Genomic DNA, 27,062 nt, shown 5'->3' with positions numbered 1-27,062 from the left:
TGCAACCAGGAAAACTAGAAACTTCCTTTGTTTAGGTGTGTCCCTAAGTTCTGTTTGCTAGAAGCTGGGAATGGGCAACAAGGGATGGATCACTCGATGATCACCTGTTCTGTTCATTTCCCCTGGGGCACCTGGCATTGGCCACTGTTGGAAGACGGGATACTGGTCTTGAAGGACCATTGGTCTGACCCAGTCTGGCCATTCTTATGTTCATGAGATTCATTATAAAATCATCAATGTTGGCAACACTTTTGACACTGTGTCTCCTTTACACTGAGGCAGAGCTGCCTTAGTGTATGTCACAATCAGGCCTTTGAAACATTGATTCCAGTTTAACCACGTTTTTGGCCTGTGAATTGAATATCCCTAGACTCAGAAGGATTAGATTTTATCGGTAGATGTCAGCAAATGTTGATTTCACTTTGTGCACACAAACCGATGAAAAAATATTTCCATTGATAAGAACTGATATTTACAAATAGCTACAGTATGAAAAATGCTGCTTGAGAACTTACTAGAGTTTAATTTAAGGAGATTTACTTTGCATGTTTTGACATGAGATGTTGACAATTTGTGTTTTAACAGTTACACTTTTTAACTTTTTGAATCTCTGTGTCACCTGTCATAAAATAATTGTCTGACTAAAATATTGTCTGAACCCCCCCAATTTCCCACAACTGTGAACAATAATATTGATAAAAACTGAAACTGTGAAAGTTTAAATAGATAAATATATAAACATTCTTACAAATTAATATTAATCTTATCTGTCAAAATTACATATTAAATCAAATGAATTCTGCCAAGGCTAAATATCACTCCTTGGACAAACAGTTCTGTCAGCTCAGCAGGACGAGGGGAAGCTGACGTCCGTGTGAAGCCCCAGTGACTCCCTGGACACGCACCAGCAGAGGGGGCTGATTGCAGGATCAGGGCCTTGTTGGGACATTTCTCACCAAAGCCCCCAGGGCTGGAATGTTACAGGTGATCTGGCTCCAGCTCAGCAAACAGCCTGAGTCAGTTCCAGGAAGGGAAACACCCAATTGCTGCTGCTGCAGGCGGGGCATATTTCCGAGCTCAGAAAAGTGAGACTAACCCTGTGACACTGTCCAGAGGGAGCCATGGCCACAGACAACCCCGTGGAAAGTCTCCAGGAGGAAGCTATGTGCCCCATCTGTCTGGAGTATTTTAAGGACCCGGTGACTATAGATTGTGGGCACAATTTCTGCCGAGCCTGCATCGCCCAGTGCTGGGAGGGATCAAATACAGACGTCTCCTGCCCTCAGTGCAGAGAAACTGTGCAACAGGGAAACCTCAGGCCGAACAGGAAGCTGGCAAATGTTGTAGAAATAGCCAAGCAGCTGAGTTTACAGGCAGCAAAGGGAGCAGGAGAGGAGAGGGTGTGTGGGGAACACCAGGAGACTTTGAAACTGTTCTGTGAAGAGGATCAAACTTCCGTCTGTGTGGTTTGCCATCTGTCCCGGGCTCACAGAGATCACAGGGTGGTTCCCATAAAGGAGGCTGCCCAGGAGTACAAGGTAGGGAATTGCTGTCACGTTTAATGGGTAATAACTTTGGATTTTAATTACAGGCTGATTTCACTGAAAGTTGCCTATCATGGGTGTGATGCATCATTCAGCTCTGTAAAGCCTTCATTGTCCGGGAGATGCTATCACAAAATGAATGATCTGGCAGTATGGTGACAGAATCAGAATATTAAGTCTTGAAAGATACCTGATGTGGGAAACTTTTCTCTGAGTTTCTGAATGTTTTTCACACTCAGCTTACACTGCTGAAATAAGGGGACTTTTTACACCCGGTCGGTGTTATCAATCAGTGAGGTTTAAATCACACGAGCTGCAGGCCAGTCTAGGTGAGTGTGTTACCTTCAGACTGGAGAACTGATCATTTAAATATCAACACAATTATTTCATTCCCCCTGTGAGAGCGGAGAGGGAGAATTACAGCTCGGCACCATTTATTGCCAGTGATGCCTCCTTCCAGTGCCACCAGCGGGTGATGTTTAGGAGATGTCACCTCTTATTTCCCCCAGTAAAGGAGGACCAGGCCAAGAGAGCTCAGCAGAGCCCGGGGGTACATTCTAGCCCCATGGGGGGAGTCCGGCCCCAGGAGCCCCTTGGAGACAATCAGCAACTCCATCCTGTTTTGAACGTTGTACCATCTGCTGTGAACAGATCATGGTGTTTCCTTTTGGTGACTCATGTGGGCGGAGCTTATTTTGTGGGTGGAGCTTCAAAGAATCCAGCCACCTTTGCCCCTCCCCTATTCTGATCCCTGCTCATTTATGAAGCTGTTTTGCTGGATGCAAAGGATGCATTTCTGCCTCCTGTCTCTCACTAGCCCCTGCTGGCTCCATCGCTCACTGCTTCCCTGCAGCAGCAGCGCAGGGGTGTCACCGAACAGCTCCCCAGGAGCTCTCAGCAGCAGCTGCAGCAGCAGCCTGGGCCCTTGGACAGAGGGCAGGAGAGAACTCGAGGGCTCAGAGAAAAGAAAAAACATGAAACGGGGAGATCTCAGCAGGCGGCTCTGGGGGGCTGCCAGGGGTGTTGCACAGAGTGGGGCTGACGGGGCAGGAGCACGTTGCTGTGCTGTGTGAATGAATCACACGCTGTCAAAGGGGAAGAGAGCCCTGGGTTGTTACAGCTCTGGAGCAGTTATAATTATGGGTGGCACATTCCCCCAGACCGAGTGTTCCCTGTTCCTCACTGACCTCCAGCCACATCACAGCTTCACCCTGTGCAGTTGTAACCCCTCTGCCAGGCTGAAACGATAGCAGCAAGGGCCAGGTTCAATACCTAGGGGTCCCTTCCCCACAACGTAATGCAAACCAGCTTGAGCCCCCACCCAGTGACCTGGGAAAATCTTACACACACCCCTGGGCGCCTCAAGGAGGCAATACTTCCCCTCTCGCAAGCACAGACTCTTGGTGTAGCAGAAAAGGTTTAATTACATAAGATAAACAACAACAAGCATGAAATTTAGAAAATACCTCAACTGGAGTTCATAGGTCAAACCGTGAGCAAATGCCCACCCCAGCAACTTGGGCCGTGTCCTTCTCTCTGGGCCCTTGAGTCCAGCAACCCCCCAAATCACCCACAGTCCCAAAAGTCCCACAATTCAAAAGTCTCTGTCCCGGGTCAGGCAGCCCAGAGTTCAAGAGTCTCTTTGCAGAGGTCCCCCTCCCCAGCCTGGGTAGAAAGGGGCACCTTACGTGGTTCGGGGCCAACTGCCCTGCCTCTTCGTGGGGTTCTGCTTCCACTAGTCGTCCCCGCAAACAGCTCAGCTCCGCTTACTCTGTGGGCTGCTCCACTCTGCCAGCTGCTCTGGTCCACCAGCTGTCCTGTGATCCGCTCCAGCCGTCCTCATGAGCTGCTCAGCTCCGCTCCACTCACCCAGTGGCTGCACAAACTGCTCCACTCCACTCTGCCAGTATTGCTTCAGGCTCCCCTACTCATTAGCACAGTGCTCTCAGCTCAACAAGTCCAGCTCTTCAGTGATTTCAGCTCATAGTAGGGGAGCCCCAGTACCAGTGAATTCAGCTCAGTAACCTGCATTTAGATTCTTAAGGGAATAAAAAATTAACTCTGACATTCCACAGTGGAGAGAAGCATAGGTGGAACTGGTGCTTCTGGCTTACACAAGGAGCCTGCACCACCAAATACAGCTACCTGTCCCCAGCCTCTCTCTCCAAGGGGTTTTGGAACCCATGCCCCCGTCTAGCAAGCGCTATCCTGCTGACAATGAAACCCCCCATCACAAGACAATTTTGTAGTTCCCCATTTACCCAATCAGGGTGACAACATTTCATTGCTCCTGCCCCAATAACAATGAAATTGGGGGTCCCACAGCTGTGAAAATAATCATCCCATGCTGCTTTGCGGTATGCTAAGTGGGGTGGAAGTGCCAATGCAAATAACCAAAACTTCTTTCCGCACTCCCCATAATTTACCACCAGATGTCAGGGTGGGGCTCATCCTGACTCTGCTTACACAGTTAATGGGACTGCGCTGGCTCAAGTGCTCGGCCGCTGCCTGGGGAGGCCACATGGGAGCCTGGACAGAGGAGAGCACCGTGGGGTCTTGTTCCTGGCCTGGGTCTGGGTACAGTGCAGCGAGGTGCTGCCCCAACCTCTTCACTGGCACCGGCAGGAGGGATCGTTCAGAACCTTCCCAGCTGTTTCCCCTCTGGCCTGTGCTCAGTGATGTGAAGCTTTAGCTCAAACACAGGCTCTGAGAAGTCCTGAGTGTCTGCAGGAAGCAAAGCCGCTGTTCTGAGACTGGCATCTCTGCTCCCATGAGGCCTTTGAGGCTGGCAGAGCCCAGTCTGCTGCCTCCTTCCAGGGTATTTACTGCTCGTGTATGAAATGCCAGTATGAACAGTACTGTCCACCTATCGGACAGGCAGACTAATGGCTGTTTATCACACATGATGCCTCTGCAGGAGAAACTCCAGGGAGCCCTGGGCCCTCTGAGGAAGGAGCTGGAAGAGGCCCTGGCTCTGATGTCTAAAGAGGAGAAGAAAACCACAGTGTGGCAGGTGGGTGTCCGGGTTTATTCCTCCCTGAGCCCTTCCCCTTGCAGTGTTCCCAGGAATGACGGGGCCGTAAAGCTCCAGGATGAGGTTATGAACCTGCTCTGGTTGTTTGCTCCGTTGCACAGGATTGGTGCCGGCCAGGGGCAGCGCATGCCTCCAGCATTTGGGGAGGTCAGGCATGAGTGCAGGAATCTCCCCGGTGCCCAGATCAGGATGCTACCCATTGCTCCACCCCCATTTGTCCTCCTCTCCCCTAGGCTCCGCCCATGCTCCGCTCCTGCTCTGCCCCATGCCCGGCTCCCACTCAGCCCCCTCCCCAGAGGCTCCCTGCTCACCGTTCAGTGTTGCAGCTCGCTCCTCTCCCCCACCCCCTCCCCTCCCCAAAGGCCCCCTTGCCTGCTACTTGCTCCTTTCTCCCCCTTCTGTCTTAAGGGTGACTGACGGGGGAGGGGCAGAGAGGAGCAATTGGCGGGGCCCACACACAGCTGACAGGCGACAAGCAGTGGATGCTGCGGGCTTCGGGGGAAGAGCGGGAGCGAGGGCTCTGGGCGGAGCGCAGGCAGCACTCCAAAGGCGGCAGGTCTGCAGCCTGCCCCCAAAGAGAGGGGGGCTGCATCCTGTTTGGGGAAGCTCCGCCTCCCCTGGCCTATGGTACCTGCCATCCAGGGTGCTGGCAGCACCGGGCTGTGTCTCTGGTGGGGATCTCAGCGCAGCAGCTCCTGTAGGCGGAGGAGGGGCAGTTCCTGGCCCTTGTACAGTGGTGCAGACCCACCCCTGAGATCTCTGATAGGGGCAAATTCTCAATATTGGGTGCAGTGTTTTCACTGTTCCATGGCTCCTGTTTCCCTCCTGCAGATGGGGATGGTGTGTCGGTGGCTACAGCCATGACAAAGTGCCCTCCATGACAAAGCTCTGCAGCTTCTCTGCAGCCTGGAGGAAACAGTTTGTTCCTTCTCGCTCTGCACCCACCATCCCTGGAGTGAATCTGCCCAGTGCCTGGGCCAGACACTGGAGCTGGGAGGATGATTTGCCCCCATGGGTGAGGTTCAGAGTCACTGAGCTGGCTGGGCTGGGGCCATGCTGGGAGCTGAGCTCTTCTGAACATCAAACCCAGTTGCGGGTGTGGAGCTCTGTGGAAAATCTGCCCCTAGGGTGCATCTACATGGCCCCAACAGCCAGCTGCAGGCTAGCGACTGAGTAATACCCAGGGGTCTGGGTGGGTGTGTACAGCCCGTGCTGCTGCGGCTTCATAGCTACCAGTACCCGAGCTAGCCAGATCAAAGCTAGCCTGGGTGTGTCTACACACGGTGCTGTCACACCTTCATTGCAGTGGGGACATCCCCTGAGTGAGCAGAGCCTGGGGCAGGTCAGTGTCAAGCCAGGCAGCGCTCAGCCACTTCACAGCCTCTGTTGCCATCACGTGGCCACTTCATCCCAGTCACCTGCTACTGTCACTGTGACTTTACCTGTGCTTGTCTGTAGCCAGGTGATGAACCCAGGGGACAAAATGTCTGTTCAAGTTCACCTGCATTTTACAGTGAAATCCCTGCAGGGAGCGTGTGGGGGTGTGAGGAAGACGCCAGCAGCAGCGATGAGAGGAGAAGTAGGTGTCCCACTAGTCAGATAAAAATGGCCATTTACAAGAGCTGACGTGCTCAGAGATGAGTGCCTCTGGTTCTGCATCTGAAGCCGTATTTAGAGCCCTGTGGAAGTGGGCTGGTTTCCAGAGGACAGAACCGCAGCAGTTCCCACTGCTGCACTGAAGCAGCTGGTGCTCAGTTGCTCAGACAATAGGGATTTAGGTGCATAACAATTAACAGCCAGGTTTGAATGTGTCCGGCAAAGTGCTCATTGAGCAAGTGAGGACAGAGCTGGCATCAGCCAACCCGCTGCTCTGTGAGCCTAGAGGGCTCCCTAAAGGCTGTGATCCCAGGGCACTGGGCACATGGGCATGGGGCACTCGGCCAGGCTGGGTGAAGCCAAAGCCAGTCCTGACAATGGCCTGGGCTCCCAACACCCATGTGAGCTCCAGGATTGCACCCAAAGGACTATTAGCACCAGCCTTAGGTCCTGAACTTTGCAGCCCTAGGAACAGGTTATCAAACAAGGAGCATCAGCCACATCCCGCTGTGATGGCTCCCCTTCGTGTCTGAGTGCCCAGCACTGGGCACCCAAATGCCCCCATGGACACCCTGTGTGGCCCCCTGTAAATCTCTCCTGCACCCTCGATTTCATCCCACTCCACTGTGTCCATCCCATGCCACCTGCAATAACATACTGCGGCTTTACAAAGCACCCTAGACAACCCCACTATAGAACTGGCCGTATTAACTCTGAACTAAAACAAACCCTTTATGGTATGTTTCCCAAAAAAGTCAATATCCTTACAAACCTGACACTGATCTAATCCCCCGCTTCATGGACAGAGGCCCAGTCTGTGTAACTCGACATCTGGCTCATGTTTTCTCTGTGCCTTTCCTATTCTTCTATTTCAAGGGGAAAGTGAAGAATAGGAGAGAGATGATTGTAGGTGAATTTAACAAACTGCACACACTGCTGAGAGAGGAGGAGCAGCTGCTTCTGCAGAGCCTGGAGGAGGAGGAGAGGGAGACTCTGCAGAGACTTCAGGAAAATGTAACCAAACTCTCCCAGCAAAGCTCCTCTCTGCAGCAGCTGATCACAGAGCTAGAGAAGAAGTGTCAGCAACCAGTTGTGGAGCTGCTAAAGGTGAGACGGCATCAAAATTCATCTCCACAATCTAGAATTAGAACTCAGATCCCTGGGTCTGGATTCCAACAATTACAGTAAATGTGTTCAGTGGTTTACTGATAAACAGAACATCCGGATAAGGGCTCCATCAGTTCCAAAATATCCCAGTTCATGTTAGAGTAGAATTTTCCTCATGGAGACCCAGTGAGGCCATGGGAGATGAAATGGATGATACAAGAATGATACTGAGCTGAACCCATCCCTGCTCTGACTCCAGAACACTGGACCCAACACAGGCGATAAACACAGATACTGATGGGTTGGGTCCCTAGAAGGGAGAATTCTTTAGCTAAATTCCTGTCTCACCTACATAAATGAAACAAGAGTTAATGCAAAATAGTGTATGAGATTTTACCACAAAACAGTGAAGCCTGGGAGGGTTGATCTATTTTCTAGATGAAAGTTTGATGCCCAGAGTGAAACTCTCACAGTTTTATTCACATTGTGTTAATACAGAGCATTGCTTCTCTTTTTCCTTTCAGGATGTGAAAAGCACATTGAGCAGGTGTGTTTCCTATTGTCATTGCTTGGATATTCTTGGTGATGGTTCTGGGATGCTGTGTGTACAGAGCAGCTGAGTGATGATGGGACGTTTTCTTCACAGGAGTGAGAATGTGAAACTCCAGGAACCAGAAGCTGTTTCTACTGACCTGAAGAACGTGTATAAAATTTCCCTTGACATGAGGGAAGCGCTGCAGAGATTCGGAGGTGAGTGGATTCTACTGGGACATTCAGCTGTATTGTGCCTGGGGATCTGGACAGAGCCTGGGACCCCAGGACACGCTTGCACCCAGCTGACAGGCTTGGAGCTGTGATAGCTGGAGGCTGATGTGCTCAGTGCTGGGCAGTTTGCCTGCTACTTACAGTCTCCTGCTGATACTTGCCCAGGTGTCTGACCAGGCCCCGTCACTCTGACATCCTGACCCCTCCATGGCTGAGTTACTGGGTTAATGGGCCCATTGTGCTGGGAGCTGCACAGACGGGTAACGGATGACGTGTCTGTGCCTCTTTCCTGGGACACGTGAGGGCTGTGTTGTGTGGCCACCTCTCAGAACTGCCACAGCCCCCATTAGCCAAGGCTGGCCCAGCTTTCTGAGCTGCAGGAGGGGCCGGTCTGGCTGCTGTGGTCTGACCTGGGCCGTGTGTTACTGGGTAACAAGCTGAATCCTACGGGCCCCTCGTCTGCTCTGAGCACAGCCCAGTGTGAGGTTGGGTCAGTGGTTTGCTGCTCAGTGAGTGAGACTCGCTCACAAGAGTGTGACCCTGTCACAATGGCTGAGCGTGAGCTGCCCCCATCCAAACCCCTCCCACAACCCCAGCGCAGAGACCGGGGGCAAAGGCAGAAACCTGAGAGCCCTGGGGCTGCTGTTCCCCGTCCCAGGAAGGGGGTGAAGGGGATGTGGTCACAGTCAATGTCCCCTCTTGCACTGTGAGGGGCAGATCTGGCTCCACCCTGGGCTTCAGAGCCTGAGCTCCAACCAGAACCTGAAAATCTATGCGGCTACTTTTAATTCCAAAGAGGAAGCCCCGTAAGTCTGAATCTGTCCACCCTGTTCCAAGACTCGCTGCTGCAGGCTGTGTAGAAGGACCCAAAGTGTCTCCAGAGTCTGAGTGTGAAAGTTCCCAGCGTGTCTGTCCCAGGGCTGGTTAATGAGAGCGAGGGGGGTGGCTGGCGCAGTTGTTAGATGGAGACACCTGAGCTCCTGCGGCTCTGAGATGGTCTCTGTGACTGTTATCCGCTCTGGGAGATGCCCAGGTGCAGCTGCAGAGGATCTGTGCTGCTAGCATCGTCCATGGGACCAATGGCTCTGGGCAGAGAGTTCAGGCTGGAGCCAAGTCTCCATTTTCAGCCTGATTTGTGGGGGTGAGATCAGGGGCCCGGGAGGCATTTGTCTGCAAAGGGCAAATTAAACAGCAGCTCTGGAGTGTTTCATAGCTGATGTCCTGAGCCTGGCCTGCCTGTAACTGCGTTTCTGGGATGTTGATAGTCTCTCATTGCAAGTCACTGGGATTGGGGCTCCTAAGTTGCTCAGACAGGTTTGCAGTGGCGCTGGGTGAAATGTTTTGGACAAATAGTTTATTTGCTGCAAAATTATATTTCGGGTCAACAGAAACTATTCGTGAATCCGTGTCGGGTTTGCTGACTAGTTTCAATGAACAGAAAAAGGTGCCACCGCTTCCCTTGTAGCCTTTAGCCCAGTGGCTGGGCCCTCAGCTGGGAGCCCCAGGTTCAATCCCCCGTGTGATGCCATGAGAGCTCGAACCGCTGGGCTCCAGGTGTCTGATGACGTCCCCCTGTGTCTGAACACTGCCATGGGCACTGGGCCAGAGCGTGGGAGAGAGAATGACTCTGCAGCCCAGTGTGTCAGGCCCCCAACTGGGAGCCCAGAGTCCAGCTCCTCTGCTCCAGTGACCCTGTAATTATTGATCCATAACCCCAGTGACGGGAGGGGTTACAGCTCTGGCACAGCAGTGTCTCAGCCATGTCTGCCGGGGTTTCCTTGCACTGATGTACCTGCACCGGTGCAAACCCCTAGTGCAGACGCGCTGCGCAGGTGTGAACTAGGACTGGTCCCCAGTGCAGCTTCTCCCAGATGGAGGGGGCAGTAAGTGGGGAAATGCCCCCTCCCCTCCCCATTGCCCTGGCGTCATTAGCAACAGCCCATTAGTACGCATTTATACCCCCCCCCCTGAATCTTCCACTGTAATGCCCCCCAAGTGAGCCCAATCCAGACAACTGCCCCCGTGGGGGTGGGGTTCAGCCTGGCAAGAGTAGGTGCTGGTTGTGGGGTTTTCCTGGCTGGAAGGTGGGGCCTGTGGGACCTGCCAGCATGGAGAGTCCCAGCTGCTTCCCCTGGGGCAGGGCTGCACCCCCAGTGTGTGTGGGGACAGCACCGACCTGCTCTGAGTGAGAAACCAACCACACATGGCCCCAAAGCAACAGAGATTCCCTGGGGCCTGCCTCTCCCTCCCTTCTCTCTGTCTCCTGCCCCTCCCTTACCCTTCCCCCACCCCTGTGAGGGACCCTGGACCCTGCGTCTATTCTGACCCCTCACTAAAATCCCTCCCGCTCTTCTCACTCCCTTTCTGCTCACCTGGGACCCTGCCCCTCTACTCCCACTTTGCCTCCCGGGCACATGCCCCTGCCCTCCACCCATCTCTGCCCCACTGGAACAGCCCATCCCTTCTCCCCCAGCCAGCCTGGCCTCTGCCCCCTCCCCCAATATCCTCTGCACCCTGGAGCCCTCCCATCACTTCACACCCCCACTATGTCCTGGCATCCACCTCTCCCCTTTCCCTCCTCTGTGCCATGTCTCCCACCCCTCCCCTCACCCTCCTCTGCTGTCCTGACTTTCGCCCTTCTTACTCCCCTCAGCCCTCCTGACACCTGCCCCTCTCCCCACCCTCTCTGACCCCTGGCACCCGCCCCTTCCCTCACCCCCTGTGCCCACCCCTCCTCTAGCCCCACTCTGACCCCCTGGCACCTGCCTCTCCCCAATCCCCTCTCCTAACACCTCCCTCGACCCACCTGCCCTGCCTCTCACCCCTCTCTGCCCCCTGGTGCTTGTCTCTCCCTCCTCTGCCCTCCCTGTGCCTGCCCTTCTGCTCAGTCCCCTCAATCCCCTGGCACCTGCCCTTCCCTCCCCGCACCCTTCTGCTGCCTGCCCCCTTCCCTCCTCCTGCCCCCAACACCTGACCCTCCCTTGGCCCCTTCCTTCCTGGTGCCCATCCCCTCCCCACCCTCAGCCCCACTGACCCTGCTCTCCTCTCGCCCCTCTGCCACCATCGCCCATGCCACCTTCTCCTTATTTCTCACCCCTGCCCCTCCCCTCCCCCTCTGGCTCCGTGACTCCTGCACCTCTCACCACCCCTCCAGCCCCCTGGTGCCAGCTCCTCCTCTGCCCCAAGTCCCAGCTCTGCCCTGGCCCCATCTGCCTCCCTGGTGCCTGCTGTTTCCTTTGCCCCTCTGCCTGCCTGGTGCAAGTCCCTTCCCTCACCCCTGGTCTCAGCCCTTCCCCTCACCTCAGCACTGCCGCACCCTCCCCTCCCCTCTCCTAACCTCTGGGCCCCCACCTCCCTTCATCCTCCCTCTGCCCCTGGTGCCCACATCTCCCTGCACATGCCTCTGCCCCTAGGGCCTGCCCTTCTCCACACCCCTCTGCCCCTTCTGCTCACCTCCTCCTCACCCCCATTCTGCCCCTTTGGCACCAATGCCTGTTCATTCGCTCCCCCCGACCCATGGTTCTACTTCCACTCCGCATCATCTCACCCCCTCGCAGCTCACCCGGCCCGTGATTTCCTCTGCCCCATTGGAGCTCCCCCCATTCCCTTCACCCCCTCTGTCCCCTGGTGCCTGCCCCATCCCTCACCCCCTGCAGCCCCCTCGAACCTGCCCTTCACAGCCCTGTCGTCCTGGTGCCCCTCCCTTCCCTTATCATCCAATAGCCCTTGTGCCTGCCCCACCACTATGTCCCTCCCTCCCCTCTTCTCCTGTCACCTCCCCTCCCCTTTCCTCTCCCAACATCAGTCTGTCACCTCCCCTCCCCCGCCTCCAATGACACCTTCCCACCCCTCCCCCGCTCCTCCTGCCCTTCCCCCTCATTGTCTCCTCACAGGCAGAGGGGCCCTGACTCCCCTCAGGCAACAACCCCTCCCCCCACAGTGATTAACGGGGACGCAAGTTAATTTCCCTTTGATCCCAGTGACCAGCCCCTGCCCCAGGCCCTGACTCTGTGACTCTCTCCCCAGTGGACATGACTCTGGATCCAGACACGGCTCATCCCAAACTCGTCCTGTCTGAGGATCGGAAACGTGTGAGACTTGGAGCCAAACGCCAGGATCTGCCTGACAACCTTGAGAGATTTGATCCTTGTGTCTCTGTCCTGGGCGCTGAGGGGTTCGCGGGCAGGAGGCGTTACTGGGAGGTGGAGGTGGGAGACAAGATGAGATGGGACCTGGGGGTTTGTAGGGAATCTGTGAGCAGGAAGGGGAAGGTCACACCCACAGCTAGGAATGGATACTGGGTCGTGGTGCTGAGGGATGGGGGATACAAGGCCCGCACCTCCCCCTCCATCCCCCTCCCCGTGAGCGTCAGGCCCAGCCGGGTGGGGATTTTCCTGGACTATGAGGCAGGCGAGGTCTCGTTTTACAATGTGACTGACAGGTCCCATCTCTTCACTTTCACTGACACCTTCTCCGGGATGCTCCGCCCTTATTTCAGTCCTGGTCTCAGCGCTGGGGGTACAAACGCGGCTCCCCTGATAATCTGCCCGGTCCCAGCTCAGGCCAGAGGGAATCTCTGTCCCTGACAGTGACCCCATGGCACAGACTGGCCCCTCCCAGCCCTGCTGCTCTTCCCGCCCCCGTGGTGGGGGCCAGTTACTACAGCAACTGGACTTTCTGTGCTGACCGGACGCTGCCAGTTTCCCCTTTCAACTGGAGTCAAAAACTGGACACCTGGCAACCCCCAGCCCTCACCTTCCCCATCCTCTGCCCCAGGGGTAGCAGACAATGGTGGATGAGAGACATTTACCCCTGTAAGAATTTTCTACAGTGAGATCTCAATGTAAAATATGAAAGAAAAAAGATTTAGAAAATATTGTAACAAGGTGTAAATACAATAATATTTTAATTTACATTTAAACGGTACTTCAAAAACAAGCATGTAAACATTTTTAGAAATGGAATTATTTACATTATTTATTTTTTGATTCTTCCCTCTAATCTATATTGAAGTTTAACTTCTCTAAATAACGTCATTTGTATTTCAACTGTGGAATATAAGAAATGCAAAATATTTATCTTAAAATAAAGTATTAAATTCTCAGACTGGGTTGTTCAGTTACAATGTACATGTGTTATAAACATCACAACTACACACATGTGCAGCTGCTCTCTCTGTTTCCCCCTCACCCGCTTTATTGTCTTGACTGGTTCTCCCTGGCAGGCAGAGCACATACACCCACCTCCTGCAGTACATCTTTGAAAATTAATAGGTTAAAAATGATAGAATTAATTAAGCAAGTCTGCCAGGGCACCTCCACCAAGCGTCTTTATGATTTTTTATGGTGCATCACAACATAGCAGCAGTTATGAAGAGCCCCCTTCCAGCTCCCTGGTTCAGCCTTTTATACTGCTGCTTTCTTCTCAGCTCTGAGCTAGTGACCGTATCAGGCTCCGTACAGGTGCAAGTGATCCCCTCTGCCCTTCCAAACCGAAACTGCTCAGTCCCTTCTACTCTAACTGCACCCAGTGGCCAGGGCCGTCCTTACCCATATTCAAACTATTCAGCTGCGTAGGGCACCAAATTGCCCGAAATTTCCTGGTGCCCAACTGTCACGGACTTACAGATCGTGCCCACTCATGGCCCTGTGCGGTCCCTGTGTGTGTGTGGGGGGGTGATGCCCCTTCCAATGAAACAGCCCTTTTCCCGGGGGTCCACTCTCTCTCAGGGTTGGCCCCTCCACCTCCTGGAGCTGCACCTCTCTGAGCCTTGGCACGTCTGTCTCTGCTGTGGGCCCCTTTGGGGAGTCCACTTGCTCTGGACCCCCCAGGGCCTCCACCCCTCAAAGGGTATGCTGCAACCCTGTTCTCTAGACCGGAGTGACTCTCATCCAACATAAAACAGCAGGGTTTATTGAGCATTGAACACAGCACAGGAAACTCTCTGACTCTCAGGCCTGGCCTCCCTCAGCACAGCACAGCACATCCCAGTCTCCCCTGCATCCAGGTGGACTCTGCTTGCTCCCCCTCTCCAGCCTGGAGCCCCTCTGCTTCCCAGCTGGGCATCTGATATCACCAGCCCCAGGCCCTTCCTCTGTCCATTGTCTTCTTTCCAGGTAAACAGGGTCCTCTGGCCTCCTCTCCTCTCCGCCCTCCTCTGGCTGGAACCGTCTGGTTAGGTCATGGGGTCCTCTCTTCGCAGCCCATTGTCCTCCCACTGGCCAGAACCGGCTGCGTCATCAGGTCACCAATCTCTGGGGTGTCCCTCCTCCAGGCCATTGGCTGGGGTCCCAAGTTCCCTCTCCAGTCCTCTGCCACAACAAACTCCCTCTCCCCTCACCTCGTTAAACCAGTAACACCCAGGGGCACTGAGTCCCACTCCCTCTGCATGCAAGCCATTGGAAAGCCATGAAAATATAAAAAAATCCCCCATTTTGTCACACCTACACAGCTGCGTGCTGCTCCGGAAGCCAGCCTGATCCCCCGACCGGCTGAGCCAACCAGGAAAGCTGCCCCTACCCCCACTCTGTCCCCACCCCGCCTCTTCCCCAAAGCCCCTGCCCCCACCCTGCCTCGTCCCATTCCTGCTCCACCCCAGCCCCACCTTCACTCCACCCCTTCCCCTGAGCTACGTCCGGGCACTGCAGCAGCGGTCAGGCCTGTTGTGACAATGCAGTTCTGACGGGACCCAACTGAGTGTGCCAATTCAGGGCCAATTGCTCTAAACAGGGCAGTTTCAGCCCTACGCTGGGGTTTTTCCACATCTAAGGCAAACCAAACCAGCCAGACAAAAAGGACTTTGGTTTCACGCCACTGGTTAACCACAAGTCACTCACGCAATTTCCATAGACATTCCAGTCTCCCAGTATCACCACCAGTGCGACGCGTTATGGGGATGAATAGTTATGAAAACCAACACCCCGGTAAAAGAAAATTGGTTCTCTCGATTCCAAAGAATCAAGCCCCAGGCCCAGGTCAATATACACATCAGATCTTACCCACAAATCACGTTGTTGCCAATCCTTTAGAATCTAAAATCTAAAGGTTTATTCATAAAGGGAAAAACGTAGAGATGAGAGCTAGAATTGGTTAAATGGAATCAATTACACACAGTAATGGCAAAGTCCTTAGTTCAGGCTTGTAGCAGTGACAGAGTAAACTGCAGGTTCAAGTCAAGTCTCTGGAGAACATCCCCCACTGGGGGATCACTCCTTTGTGCAGAGCTTCAGTTTGTAGCAAAGTTCCTCCAGAGGTAAGAAGCAGGATTGAAGATCAGAGGGAGATGAAGCATCAGCCTTTTATAGGCTTTACAGCAAAATGGAGTCTGGAGTCACCTGGGCAAGTCCCTGCATACTTTGCTGAGTTACAAGGTGTATCTGCCTTCTCTCCATGGGTCAATTGTGTAGCTGATGGTCCTTAATGGGCCATTAAGCAGGCTAGGCAGAGCTAACACCACCAGAAATACAGCACAGATTTGAAATACAGATAGTACAGAGCTAATACTTATAACTTCCACTACAAAATGATCCATACATATAGACACCATAATCATAACCAGCAACCCATAACCTGGTCTTAGACACCTTACATGACTCCCTTTACATAAGATTTGGTGCCACTACAGGACCTTGGTTGCAACCATGTTCTATATGGTCCCAGATTATATCAATAACGTCACACCTGTCCTGCACTCATGGGGCAGCAGGAAGTGGAGTGATCCAGCCCCAGCCTGCTCCACTCTGCCAGCTCCCAGCTGCACCGCCAGTGAGTGCTTGGGGGTGGTTCTCCCCAGCCCCCCAAGTCCCAAGGCTAGGAGTCAGGGGAGCAGAGAGGAGGGGTCAGGGGCCAGGGGCCAGGTCAATCCACTTCCTGCCACCCCATGAGTGCAGGGTTGGGCCTATTCTGCAATCACCAGGCAGTGGGAAGTGGAGCGACCCAGCCACAATCTGCTCTACTCCGCTGGCTCATTCTGGGGGGCAGTTTCCCCTCTGCCCCCCAAGCTTGCTTCTGCCCCACAGACGTTGGGCACCCCCCCACACACACAGAGGCCTGGGGACACCTCCTGCATGGAGGCCTGGGGTCCCCCTCCCACAGGGGGGGCAGCTGCTTAGGGAACCACAACGTCTAGGGATGGCCCTGCAGGTAGCCTGGGTGTTCTCAGTGACCAGGGTGCCGGCTTCCAAAGGGCTCAGTTTGTAGCTGCTAACAGCCCCTGTCACACAGCCATGATTATGTAATTGACCATACAGTGGAAATAACACCAGATGTAAACTGTTACCTCATTATTCAATTCAGAACCTAGATCTGCCAGTATCTGCTCTGCACAGCCATGCTGGTATATAATGCTATATGTCTTCTTCTCCCCCTCATGTACTGTCATAGTTCTAAGTGGAAATTCTTCTACCTCTTTTGAAAAATCATCTGTAGCTGTCAGTTCAAACTGGTATCGCTTCTGTGGTACTGGATAGAGTCCAATTAAATCTGCTCCCCGCAATCCCCAGGGTTAACAACCTGTGTGCAAGAACACAGGCTAGAATTCTCATTTGGATCTTTCCTATGACATTTTTATTATAATCCCATAAATAGTAAGCAAAATAAATATTATAATGTGGTTTCTATAATAGTTGATGTTTCCACACAGTTAGAATTTTGGTATTTTTCAGACATAAATAAATACAGGCCAAACTTCTGCAACTGAAAACTTGCATAAATACAATAGAAGTAGTTGCTGCACTATGTCATCCATTAGCTCACAGGGGCGCTTGTTAGAGCTGATTAGAGGCTTTACTGTGCAGCAATAATAAATACAGATCATGATAAACAATTAGCTTCACCAATGTTTAAAAACACTTCAGGTGTATTTAACATGAGGAAAGATGCAAAGTGTTTGATTTAATGGGAAGCCATCCGCTCAGGTCCACTTCATTGCAGGGGTTGTAAAGTTAAGTCCAATCCAAGCAGGACATTTGCCTGGCATGAGATCCTGTATGAACTCCTGCAAAGCATCTGACAGAGGCACCAGGGTGACCAGAACCTTCTGTAACTCCCTGGGTTCTCTGCTGTCTTTCCAATGAAACCAGAGAACGTTACCCAGAGCACTCAAAGGTCTCCTTGGAGATCTAAGAGTGACCCAAACCAAGCAGGGGAAACACAAACTGCCTGATGGAACCAGCACAGGATAATTGAAAGGGCCTCAAATGCCACAGCTCTGGACAGTTTCTTGTCCCTGAAGAAGTCAAACCTATTTTAATCTACAGTCTGTGTTCTAAGAATTGCTGACTTACCCTGCAGGGTGGAAAGAGAACCCACGGCTCCTGATTCTTAGCCCAGTGCCATAACCATTAGACCAGGGGTAGGCAACCTATGGCACGTGTGCCAAATGTGGCACGTGAGCTGATTTTCAGTGGCACTCACACTGCCCGGGTCCTGAGCACCCAGTCCCGGGGGCTCTGCTGCTCGCCTGGGGTACCAGCCACTGGTCCCCTGCCAGCTGGGGTTCCATCCGCCAGCCCCGCTCAGCCCGCTGCCAGCCCCAGGTCCCAGCCACCCATCCAGGGGGCTCTGCTGCCGGCCTGGGGTCCCAGCCGCCGGCCCGGGACTCTGTAGCCTCCCCCAGCTGTGGCCCACTGGTCCCAGCCTGGGGCAGTGAGGGGTGCAGACAGGGGCAAGAGGGGACACAGCTCAGCACCCTAACCTTAAAAATTGTTCCGGCAACACTGTGCTGGGATATTTTTAAGTCCTGATTTGCTGCTTACATCACTATCATGCCACGTGGAACAGCCCATTGCATTGGATGTTCAGATTAAAATGTACAGGCAAGAACTGGAATCAGACTTTTCTGACCGATTTCAAGATTTCCAGTAATCTGGCCCAATGCTTTCTTTTCTAATTAAACCTGAAAAGTTCAACTAAAGCGACTTAGATTTGTCTGTATTTCGGTGGGTGGGTGTTGAAGATTTCGAAATGTGGCTCATTCAGTTAAAAAGCTCAGAATTGTGGGCATCAGAGTTTGGAGATCTGTGGAGTGCACTTGAAGCTACTGAGAGAGATCATGGGGCCTCTATTCTGACCTGCTGGACGTCCCTGCCAGTGAAATTTAACCCTTTGAAGAAAACTGTGTTTGCAATGCTTTCAGCATTTGGATCCACATACCTGTGTGAACAGATATTTTCACACATGAAATCTGTCCTCTGTCCCTCTTGGAGCCAGTTAACAACTGATCACTCAGAAGCCTGTGTGCAGCTTAAAGTATCCAAATACGTGCAAGACCTTGGAAAACTCAGCAAGGAAAAGCAAGGGCAAGGATCACACTAAACTGATAAGATCTGCATTTTAATTTAATTTTAAATGAAGCTTCTTAAACATTTAAAAAACCTTATTTACTTTACATACAACAAGAGTTTAGTTATATATTATAGACTTACAGAAAGAGCCCTTCTAAAAATGTTAAAATGTATTACTGGCACGAGAAACCTTAAATGAGAGTGAATAAATGAAGACTCGGCACAGCACTTCTGAAATGTTGCCGACCCCTGAATTAGACCATTCTAATTCCCATGGAGCATGGTTTCTTTACACCCTCCACCATGTCTTTGATGCCTCTGCTACTCTCAACATATCCCTCCTTGGCCCTGGGGTCATCACCCTTTCCACACTGTTGCCGGCCCAAAGGCCTGAGACAGCAAACAGTGGTTCGTTGCCCGGTGTGCGTCGCACTAATTATCACACCAGGGTGGAGAATGCAGAAAAAGTTTATTTGAGCTCAAGTAAGGTGCCAGGGAGATATTACAATCTCAAATCCTGCACACAGATACAAACTGTGTGTGTCTCTTCTTATACATGACTCCAACAAGGCATCCTCATTACCCCCCACTAGTCTCCTCCCCACTCCTATATAGTACATATAGTGTATAGTGTATAGTTAACAATTAAATCATCCTTGACAGCAGACAATTCATCTCGTAACTTTTCAAGGCTGTTACCTTGGTTTACTTCTGAATTTATTACCTTGTCTCCCCTCCCCTCTTTCTAAACTAAACACAAGTAGTAAAAAGGGGCCCTATCTTCTGGTGTCTTACACTGATAAGAAGCTGTTACACATTCCATTCTCAATACTAGCCTGGGAGTTCAATCAGAGTTTAATATGGAAGCACTTTGGACAAGCATAAAATAACTTTGGTCCATTCAGGCCTGGTACAGAAAAGCTTCATTAATACTGTGGTTTTTCTACCCTCCTGAGTTATCTAGGGATATGCCTAATGGCACCAACAATCCCCCCCTTTGAGAATACTCAACAAACATTTGGCTGAGTTTTCTCATACTTTGAAGACAAAAAACAATTAAACTCTAGGGAGCTGGGGTATTCAGTTCCACATTCATCCTCCCTATGGACCCGGTAGGATTCGGTATGTGGAAGCCCACACCCACTCGAACCGGTCCACATGCCTGGAAGGAGCACTGTGAATGTCCATACTTCCATCCAGAAAGTGTCCAAGTATGTCATCCCCCTGACCACAGATTAGATGGTTCCTGATAGTCTGTAAGGGCAGTGGGCCAAGTCTGGTGCTCAAGATCCATCTAAATATACCAGATCCCACTGCAATACCTTCCCAGTCTCAGTGATTCTCAATACCATCTCTGTCAGCAACTTCTGGGTCATAGAACTAAGGGTGGAAATGACATGTAACCCACCAACTCCAGCCTGTCCTTGGGATAGCTGAGCTTTAAAAATAAGGGTAGTGGCCTTTTTCTAGGTGGCCCAATTTCTTATCATGTTCCCAGCTTTTAAAAATATTTCAAATGGTTGCTATATTATTGGCCTGAGTCCACAGAGATCTGGTCAATTCCCTCTTCTTGCAGAGGAAACAATCTAGGCTCTCTGTTGTACTAATCTAATGGCAGCCCCTTGTGAGCAATACATGCTGGAGGATTTATCCAAAACACAGGGTGCAGCCTGTAGAATAAACCCCAAAATCTAATCAATACCACAGTCTCAAACAGGGGTCCCACAGATTTCTTCCTGCCAGTATATAATTCTTGGTTTCTACACCAGGGTCAGTCCTTAATGTCCTTTTTGGTCAGGAAATCCTGGATTCTGACACTGCACAACGCTGTTGGTGGTCACCAGGACTTAATAAGGGTCTTTCCAGCATAGAGCCAAAGCAGTCTTTCGCTGGTGGAGCTTTACATTAATCCAGTTTCCTGGTTCCAAGGGTGGCAGGACTCCTAGGGTCTTTGTGTAGTGCGTCTTTACCTGTAAAAAAAGAAACCTAACACATTTCATTAGTGCCTGTCAGCGATTTGCAGACTCTACAGCTGTGTGGGCACATTTAAGCCCCCCTTGTCTTGGTTGTTAGCTAAGTCTTAGCTGAGAGCAGTGTCCTGAAATGGGGCTAATGCCCTATCTTTAAACTCAGCATGTTAGCTATTTTTCCTCAGTTAACTCGTTCTTCTTCCTTTGTCCTGTTTGGCTTCTTTTAACCTACAAAGGAAACTTAGCCTTCCCTTATACATCTTTTTCTAACAATGAACACATATACATTGCCTTTATACAGTACATTAGTCTTATTATTTAAAGTTTGTCACATCTATCCTTTTACTAAAATAACTTTTTCCAGAGCTTTGGGACAACAAGTTAGGACAAGCACACCCACTTTAACGAGTTTATTTCATAGAGCCTCTAGTCCAATAGTTTCCCACCATCCCCAGCCCTCTGGCTAGAAATCTGAGATAGCCAGAAGGATCCAAATACAATATGGGGAGTGGGTTAACTTTCCATGTCCTTGCTTCCAAAAACTATTGGTATGCAAGTTTTACTAACAATTTTCAATTAAAAGATTTGGCCAATAAAGTTTCTCTTTCTCTTACTTAAGGAGATGTATTAGACTTTAGTATATCACATTTTTCCCAATTTATCCAAGCACTTTGTATTCCAAGTTGAACAAAACAAGTATCTGTATTCCAATTCAGACTATCCCATAAACAAAACAATTTTGGCCACTAGACAGACACGACAAGACAGAACATAAAACACAAAACATAATTTTTACTGTGCCATCAAAGGCATGGTATGTTGAATGCTGTTCAGCTAGCATCAGTTTTCTCTGATTATCTGAAAGACAAAAACAGAAGTCTACCCTTTCTGGGCAATCAATCATCACTGAAAATATACAAGTACCTTAGTTGATTTCAGGCAAAACAGGGGAATTACCCCATATTTTCATATATATGTTTCATAGGCAGCTTAGGTCTCAGTGACTTCTACTTTATCAGTTAGATAACTTGCATCAATACAGATGCTTCCTGACTTGCTTTGTACTTTTAATTCCTGCTTTTAAACACTGAAAGAAAACATCACCACTTATAGTGCCTTTAGAACCTAATAAGATTTCAATTACATAGCACTATATACATTTTTTAGATAATTCAACTAAATGGGTCATAACCAAATGATTGCAATCTAATAATTTCTTTGCCTGAATTTATTTACAAACATTTCAAAAACACCAAGAATTTTTCTCTTTAGCATTTTTACAAAGTTCAACTGCTGTTCCCTCCAGCAACTATGGAGTTAACTTTTCACACTGCCTTAAAATCACTCACTTGTTTTCTCCAACAGCCACTTTTCTCAACTTAAATCACGATTCCAAGTATCCTCCTGGGTATTTGAAATCCCCATGTTTATACCTATGTACTCCTTTCTTCCACTAGACCCTCAAAAGTTTCCAACCCGTTTTCCAATCTCTCCGTCTGTTGTTTGCCTGCCTGGGCCCGATCCTTCTTTTCTAGCTGAACCGTTCTTTCCCTAGACACCAATTTGCTCCACTGCCAGTTTTAACTAAGGGGGGGTTGGCTTCTCAACTAGCCCCCACCCTTCTGGTCTTTTTTTCTCCCTAAAACATTTTAACTCACAAGACTACCCGAGTCTTCCCTTGTGAGGCTTGCCACCTGGGCAAAACACATGGCCCACTGGTGTTTAATTATTTAATTTCCCCTTGTAGCAAACACACTGCTATTACGGTGTATGCTGAGCACAAATAGTTAAATTTTGGCAAGTCCCTGAAGGACTGGTACTTGCTTAACCAGGGCTTCCTTTTCTAACTGGAAATCCTGTCTCAAAGCCTGCAACTTGCCCTGGGTGCAGGTTTGAGTTGCTGTCTGGGTCATGATCTATGCTCTTAATTGCTCAATTCTAGTTATCAAGTACATATTTGTTCTTTTTCTCCAACTACTCTATTGCCCAGTCCTGCTGCAACTGGGGGTAGAACCCCTTTCCAGTTCTCAGACTTACTGCAGCTGAGAGTAGGCTCACCTTTAATCATGCAATCCTCAACATATAACACCAACAGTTCCAAACAAAAGAAACACAACATAACAAAGGTAAAACAAATAGATGGTGTAAATTCTATAGGGCTCCCCCATTCTCAATTACTCACCAAACTGTGACAAATCTGTTACCAATTTATCTACTGCAGGGCATTGGGGGAAGGATAAAACACACCATATAACCAAACCCCAAAGCTTCCCCAAGCCTTAAGCCACTTTAATACTCACACATATCCAGACTGACCACGTCTGTATATAACATTCAAAGAAGGGGAATAGGTGGACGGGAGATTATTCTGTATACAGCTTGTCCAGAATTTCCAACATGCTTCCACTCTTGGGAGAGCTGTATTTTTTACACCCTGGAATCTCCTGCAGTGTCTCTTTCAGAGATTCCAGTTCAGGTCACCAAGCCATACCAACTCTGGGATTGCAAAGACTGTTAAATCTCACTGAACAGTTAAGCTTTGCAAATGCAATCTCAGTTCTGTAACTTAGATTACCTTTAAGTTACCTCTGTCTATATTTTCCCACAGCCAGCTGGGGCTAAAAGCAGTTTTTCTTTGTACTTAACATAGTCTGACCTAATACACAGAGCAGCTCTCTTTATCTCTGGGCTTAGCTGAGTTTCAAATTAACCCATTCCTAGACGAATTGCTCACACTGTGTCAGAGGCTTTTCCTTTGGTAATTAAAAGCTCCTCTGAGATATATGATCTTATCTAGATTGAAGATACCTTCTAATGGACATTGTTTAGATGGATTTTCACGCGTGTAAAGATTCCAATTCTCTAAATACCTGCAGGTTTCAGGACCATAATGTACGTACATGTACTATGCTGGGGTACCCTTAGGGGGTGAGGTAGAATGTTTAGACTGTCCCTTCCCCCCATTTTCCACTTACACACACAGAGAGGGGGGCCCTGTCCGCGCTAGCGGCTCATAAACTAAGAATGTCTCCCTACAGGACACTCACACAGGAGAGATTAACGAGGATGACTGACTCTTCTACATCTCCATTCAGCAAAGAGCTTCGGCTAGTCTCTGGGAGAGGAGCCGCTTACTCTAATTGCATTCAGTGAGATAATCAGACTGTCAGTAGCCCACACGGAAAGGAAGGGGGGGGGAAGATAGGTTCACACATTCCTAGACCCAGGCAGCTTCCTCGCCGGACGATGCCAGGCTGAGTCAGCCCACCGTGGGTCGGATCTCCTAAAGATCCACTAGTTACTGGGCTTGCGTTAGACTACTCCTGATCATTAGCATTTGCTTCACAGGTTAATCTGGGCGTCTTCCAGTAACAGACACTCACACTGGTATACACACACACACACCCCAAGACCATTATTCCCACGGACAATCCTCCTCCCAGTGCAGCTCTGGGGCATATGATGGGGGATTTTTACAAGAGCTCTTTATACAAACAGTTTCAAAAGCTACCCATTCGCTAACAAAACAAAAGTAATTGAAGGATCATGTTGTAATTAAGTGATCCTTCTGGTGGCCACCTTTCCTGGCTCTCTAGTTGATATTGAGGCCAGTCAACTGTACAGAACCTTTTTAGTTTACCCTTAATCATTGGATCCAAACCAAACACTTTCCAATTTGCTAGAATGCATTCTGGGGGCATACACCGTGCCCTGCCTGTACTCCATCCCTGCCCCATACCTATGGGAAGACACTGGGCGTCCCCAGTCTTAACAGGCAAACAAAAGGTTAACAGCACTGAACTGTTCCTACCTTTTCCACAGGACCGGTTCCTCACCGTCGCCCGCAGCTGCTTCTCCACTATCTGAGTGCGTTGCACCATTGTACCTTCCAAGGTCGGTCTGACACGTCCCTGCCGAGGCCCCCGGTAAAAGCACCGGTGAGCGCTGGCATCGGCTGTGACTGTCGTCCACCGGCCATTGGAGGAGTCCGGGCAAGGCACAATTTTGCCTCGAGCCCACCCAGGGACGCCAAGACTGTTGCCTGTGTGCAGCTTAAAGTATCCAAATACGTGCAAGACCTTGGAAAACTCAGCAAGGAAAAGCAAGGGCAAGGATCACACTAAACTGATAAGATCTGCATTTTAATTTAATTTTAAATGAAGCTTCTTAAACATTTAAAAAACCTTATTTACTTTACATACAACAAGAGTTTAGTTATATATTATAGACTTACAGAAAGAGACCTTCTAAAAATGTTAAAATGTATTACTGGCACGAGAAACCTTAAATGAGAGTGAATAAATGAAGACTTGGCACAGCACTTCTGAAAGGTTGCCGACCCCTGAATTAGACCATTCTAATTCCCATGGAGCATGGTTTCTTTACACCCTCCACCATGTCTTTGATGCCTCTGCTACTCTCAACATATCCCTCCTTGGCCCTGGGGTCATCACCCTTTCCACACTGTTGCCGGCCCAAAAGGCCTGAGACAGCAAACAGTGGTTCGTTGTCTGCAGGCCGTGACTAATTATCACACCAGCGTGGAGAATGCAGAAAAAGTTTATTTGAGCTCAAGTAAGGTGCCAGGGAGATATTACAATCTCAAATCCTGCACACAGATACAAACTGTGTGTGTCTCTTCTTATACATGACTCCAACAAGGCATCCTCATTACCCCCCACTAGTCTCCTCCCCACTCCTATATAGTACATATAGTGTATAGTGTATAGTTAACAATTAAATCATCCTTGACAGCAGACAATTCATCTCGTAACTTTTCAAGGCTGTTACCTTGGTTTACTTCTGAATTTATTACCTTGTCTCCCCTCCCCTCTTTCTAAACTAAACACAAGTAGTAAAAATCTTCTGGTGTCTTACACTGATAAGAAGCTGTTACACATTCCATTCTCAATACTAGCCTGGGAGTTCAATCAGAGTTTAATATGGAAGCACTTTGGACAAGCATAAAATAACTTTGGTCCATTCAGGCCTGGTACAGAAAAGCTTCATTAATACTGTGTTTTTTCTACCCTCCTGAGTTATCTAGGGATATTCCTAATGGCACCAACAACACCACTATTTCCTGTCTTCATGTCATCATATGTGACAGTGTTCTTGGGCAAAGAGGCCATCACTGCCATTGCTACGACCCTAGGCATGCAGGTGGCTGACTCCCTGCATGCATTGTATTCATAGCTAAAGGATGCAGTATCATTACATGGTAAGTGGAGAGGACATGCACAGACAAGTAACTGCTCTGAAGCTGCCTGGTGACTGTCTCCCCGTTCCCAAGCAGGAATGGGGCTTCCTGTAGTCAGGGTAGGTTTTTGAGGTCCCCCAGCCCCAGCTACTCCTCTGCTCTGCCTTCCAGGAAAGACCAGGTCTCTCTGCAGGTGAAGTTCCCACTCCTCACATTTCATATCACCATTTCATCCAAGTCCTGGATCCCTAGGGCTTAAGCCCTCTTTGCCAGACCATCGCATGGCTCCAAGTCGTCTCTTAGGCAGCTAAAGCAGTTAAAAGAGTCAGAGTATCAGTTTTGGAAGAGTCAAAAGAGAAAGACGCCAGTAAAAGGTCATCCACATACTGTATAAGAACTGATTTTCCAGGGAAAACCACATCATCCAGATCCTTTTTCAGGATCTGAGAAAACAGGGATGGAGATTCAGTATACCCTTGGGGCAACCTGGTCCAGGTATACTGACATCCTTTATAAGTAAAGGCAAACAAATACTGACTATCTGGGTGAATTGGAATCGAAAAAAAAGCTGAACACAAATCTACAACAGAAAAATAAGTGGCTGACGGTGGAATACAAGAAAGAATTGTAGCTGGATTTGGAACCACTGGAAAAGAAGGCAAAACCACAGCATTAATAGCGCGAAGGTCTTGAACAAACCGATAGGTGTTCCTTCCTGGCTTCTTTACAGGAAAGATAGGAGTATTACAAGAACTAATAGTGGGAACAATAATACCCTGTTGCAATAAAGATTCTATAACTGGAGCTATGCCTGCCACTGCTTCAGGACGCAGTGGGTATTGTGGAATCCTTGGCAAAAGCTTAGCAGGGTCCACGAGAACCTTAACCAGTTCGGCAGTTCTAATTTGTCCCACCTCATTTGCATGACGAGACCAGAGAAGGGGGGGCACTTGTGACAACAAATGCACAAGGTCAGGGCTGAGTGGAGACTTCGACGCAGCTGGCTCGGATATATGGAGTGTGGCCAACATCAGGTTAGTATTCTCATCAGGAACCTGTAAGAATACGCCATCTGGTGTACAGTAAATGGTACAACCTAATTTACACAACAGATCTCTTCCCAGCAAATTCACAGGAGAAGTAGAACTGAGTAGAAAGGAATGCTTATCTTCTAGAGGGCCAAGACAAATTTCGAGGGGTACTGAGACAGGATGCGAAACAGGACAGTTCGAAATGCCCACAGCATTAACAGACAAAGTGGACAAAGGAACAGAGGGAAACTCTGAGGATCTCAGAGCAGACCTACTAGCCCCAGTGTCCACAAGACAAGTAACAGATTTACCAGCAATATTACAATCAACAAATGGGCCTTCTTGATTAATAGGAATTAAAGGATTCATGATGCAGTTACGTTTCCTCAGGCTGTCCTAGTAAGGGGTTCCTTGTGGGGAGAATACAGGAGCTTCAGGATTTGGGAACTGAGTAGGATTTTGAGCTAACTGATGTGGACACTCATTCCTCCAGTGTCCCTCCTGACCACAAAAGTGGCACGCAGTGCTCCCA

General features: G+C 49.9%; 2 protein-coding genes across 2 annotated transcripts in view; both read left to right on the top strand.

Moving 5' to 3' along the window:
• The window catches only part of LOC120383937 (E3 ubiquitin-protein ligase TRIM39-like), a 961,691-nt gene that overhangs the window by 269,578 nt on the left and 665,051 nt on the right, over window positions 1–27,062 (top strand). The gene's annotated exons all lie outside the window — the stretch shown is intronic.
• On the top strand, window positions 997–13,291 carry LOC120383941 (E3 ubiquitin-protein ligase TRIM39-like). Its single transcript, XM_039502270.1, has 6 exons — window positions 997–1,538; window positions 4,462–4,557; window positions 7,051–7,281; window positions 7,806–7,828; window positions 7,928–8,031; window positions 12,073–13,291. Exons 1-6 carry the CDS (start codon window positions 1,122–1,124, stop codon window positions 12,630–12,632), a joined length of 1,431 nt encoding a protein of 476 aa, XP_039358204.1. The 5' UTR covers window positions 997–1,121; the 3' UTR covers window positions 12,633–13,291.

This window comes from Mauremys reevesii, linkage group 15, assembly GCF_016161935.1.
Source record: "Mauremys reevesii isolate NIE-2019 linkage group 15, ASM1616193v1, whole genome shotgun sequence".
NCBI lineage: Eukaryota > Metazoa > Chordata > Testudines > Geoemydidae > Mauremys > Mauremys reevesii.
Note: the sequence above shows the minus strand (reverse complement) of the source record. Positions and strands in the feature narration are given on the sequence as shown.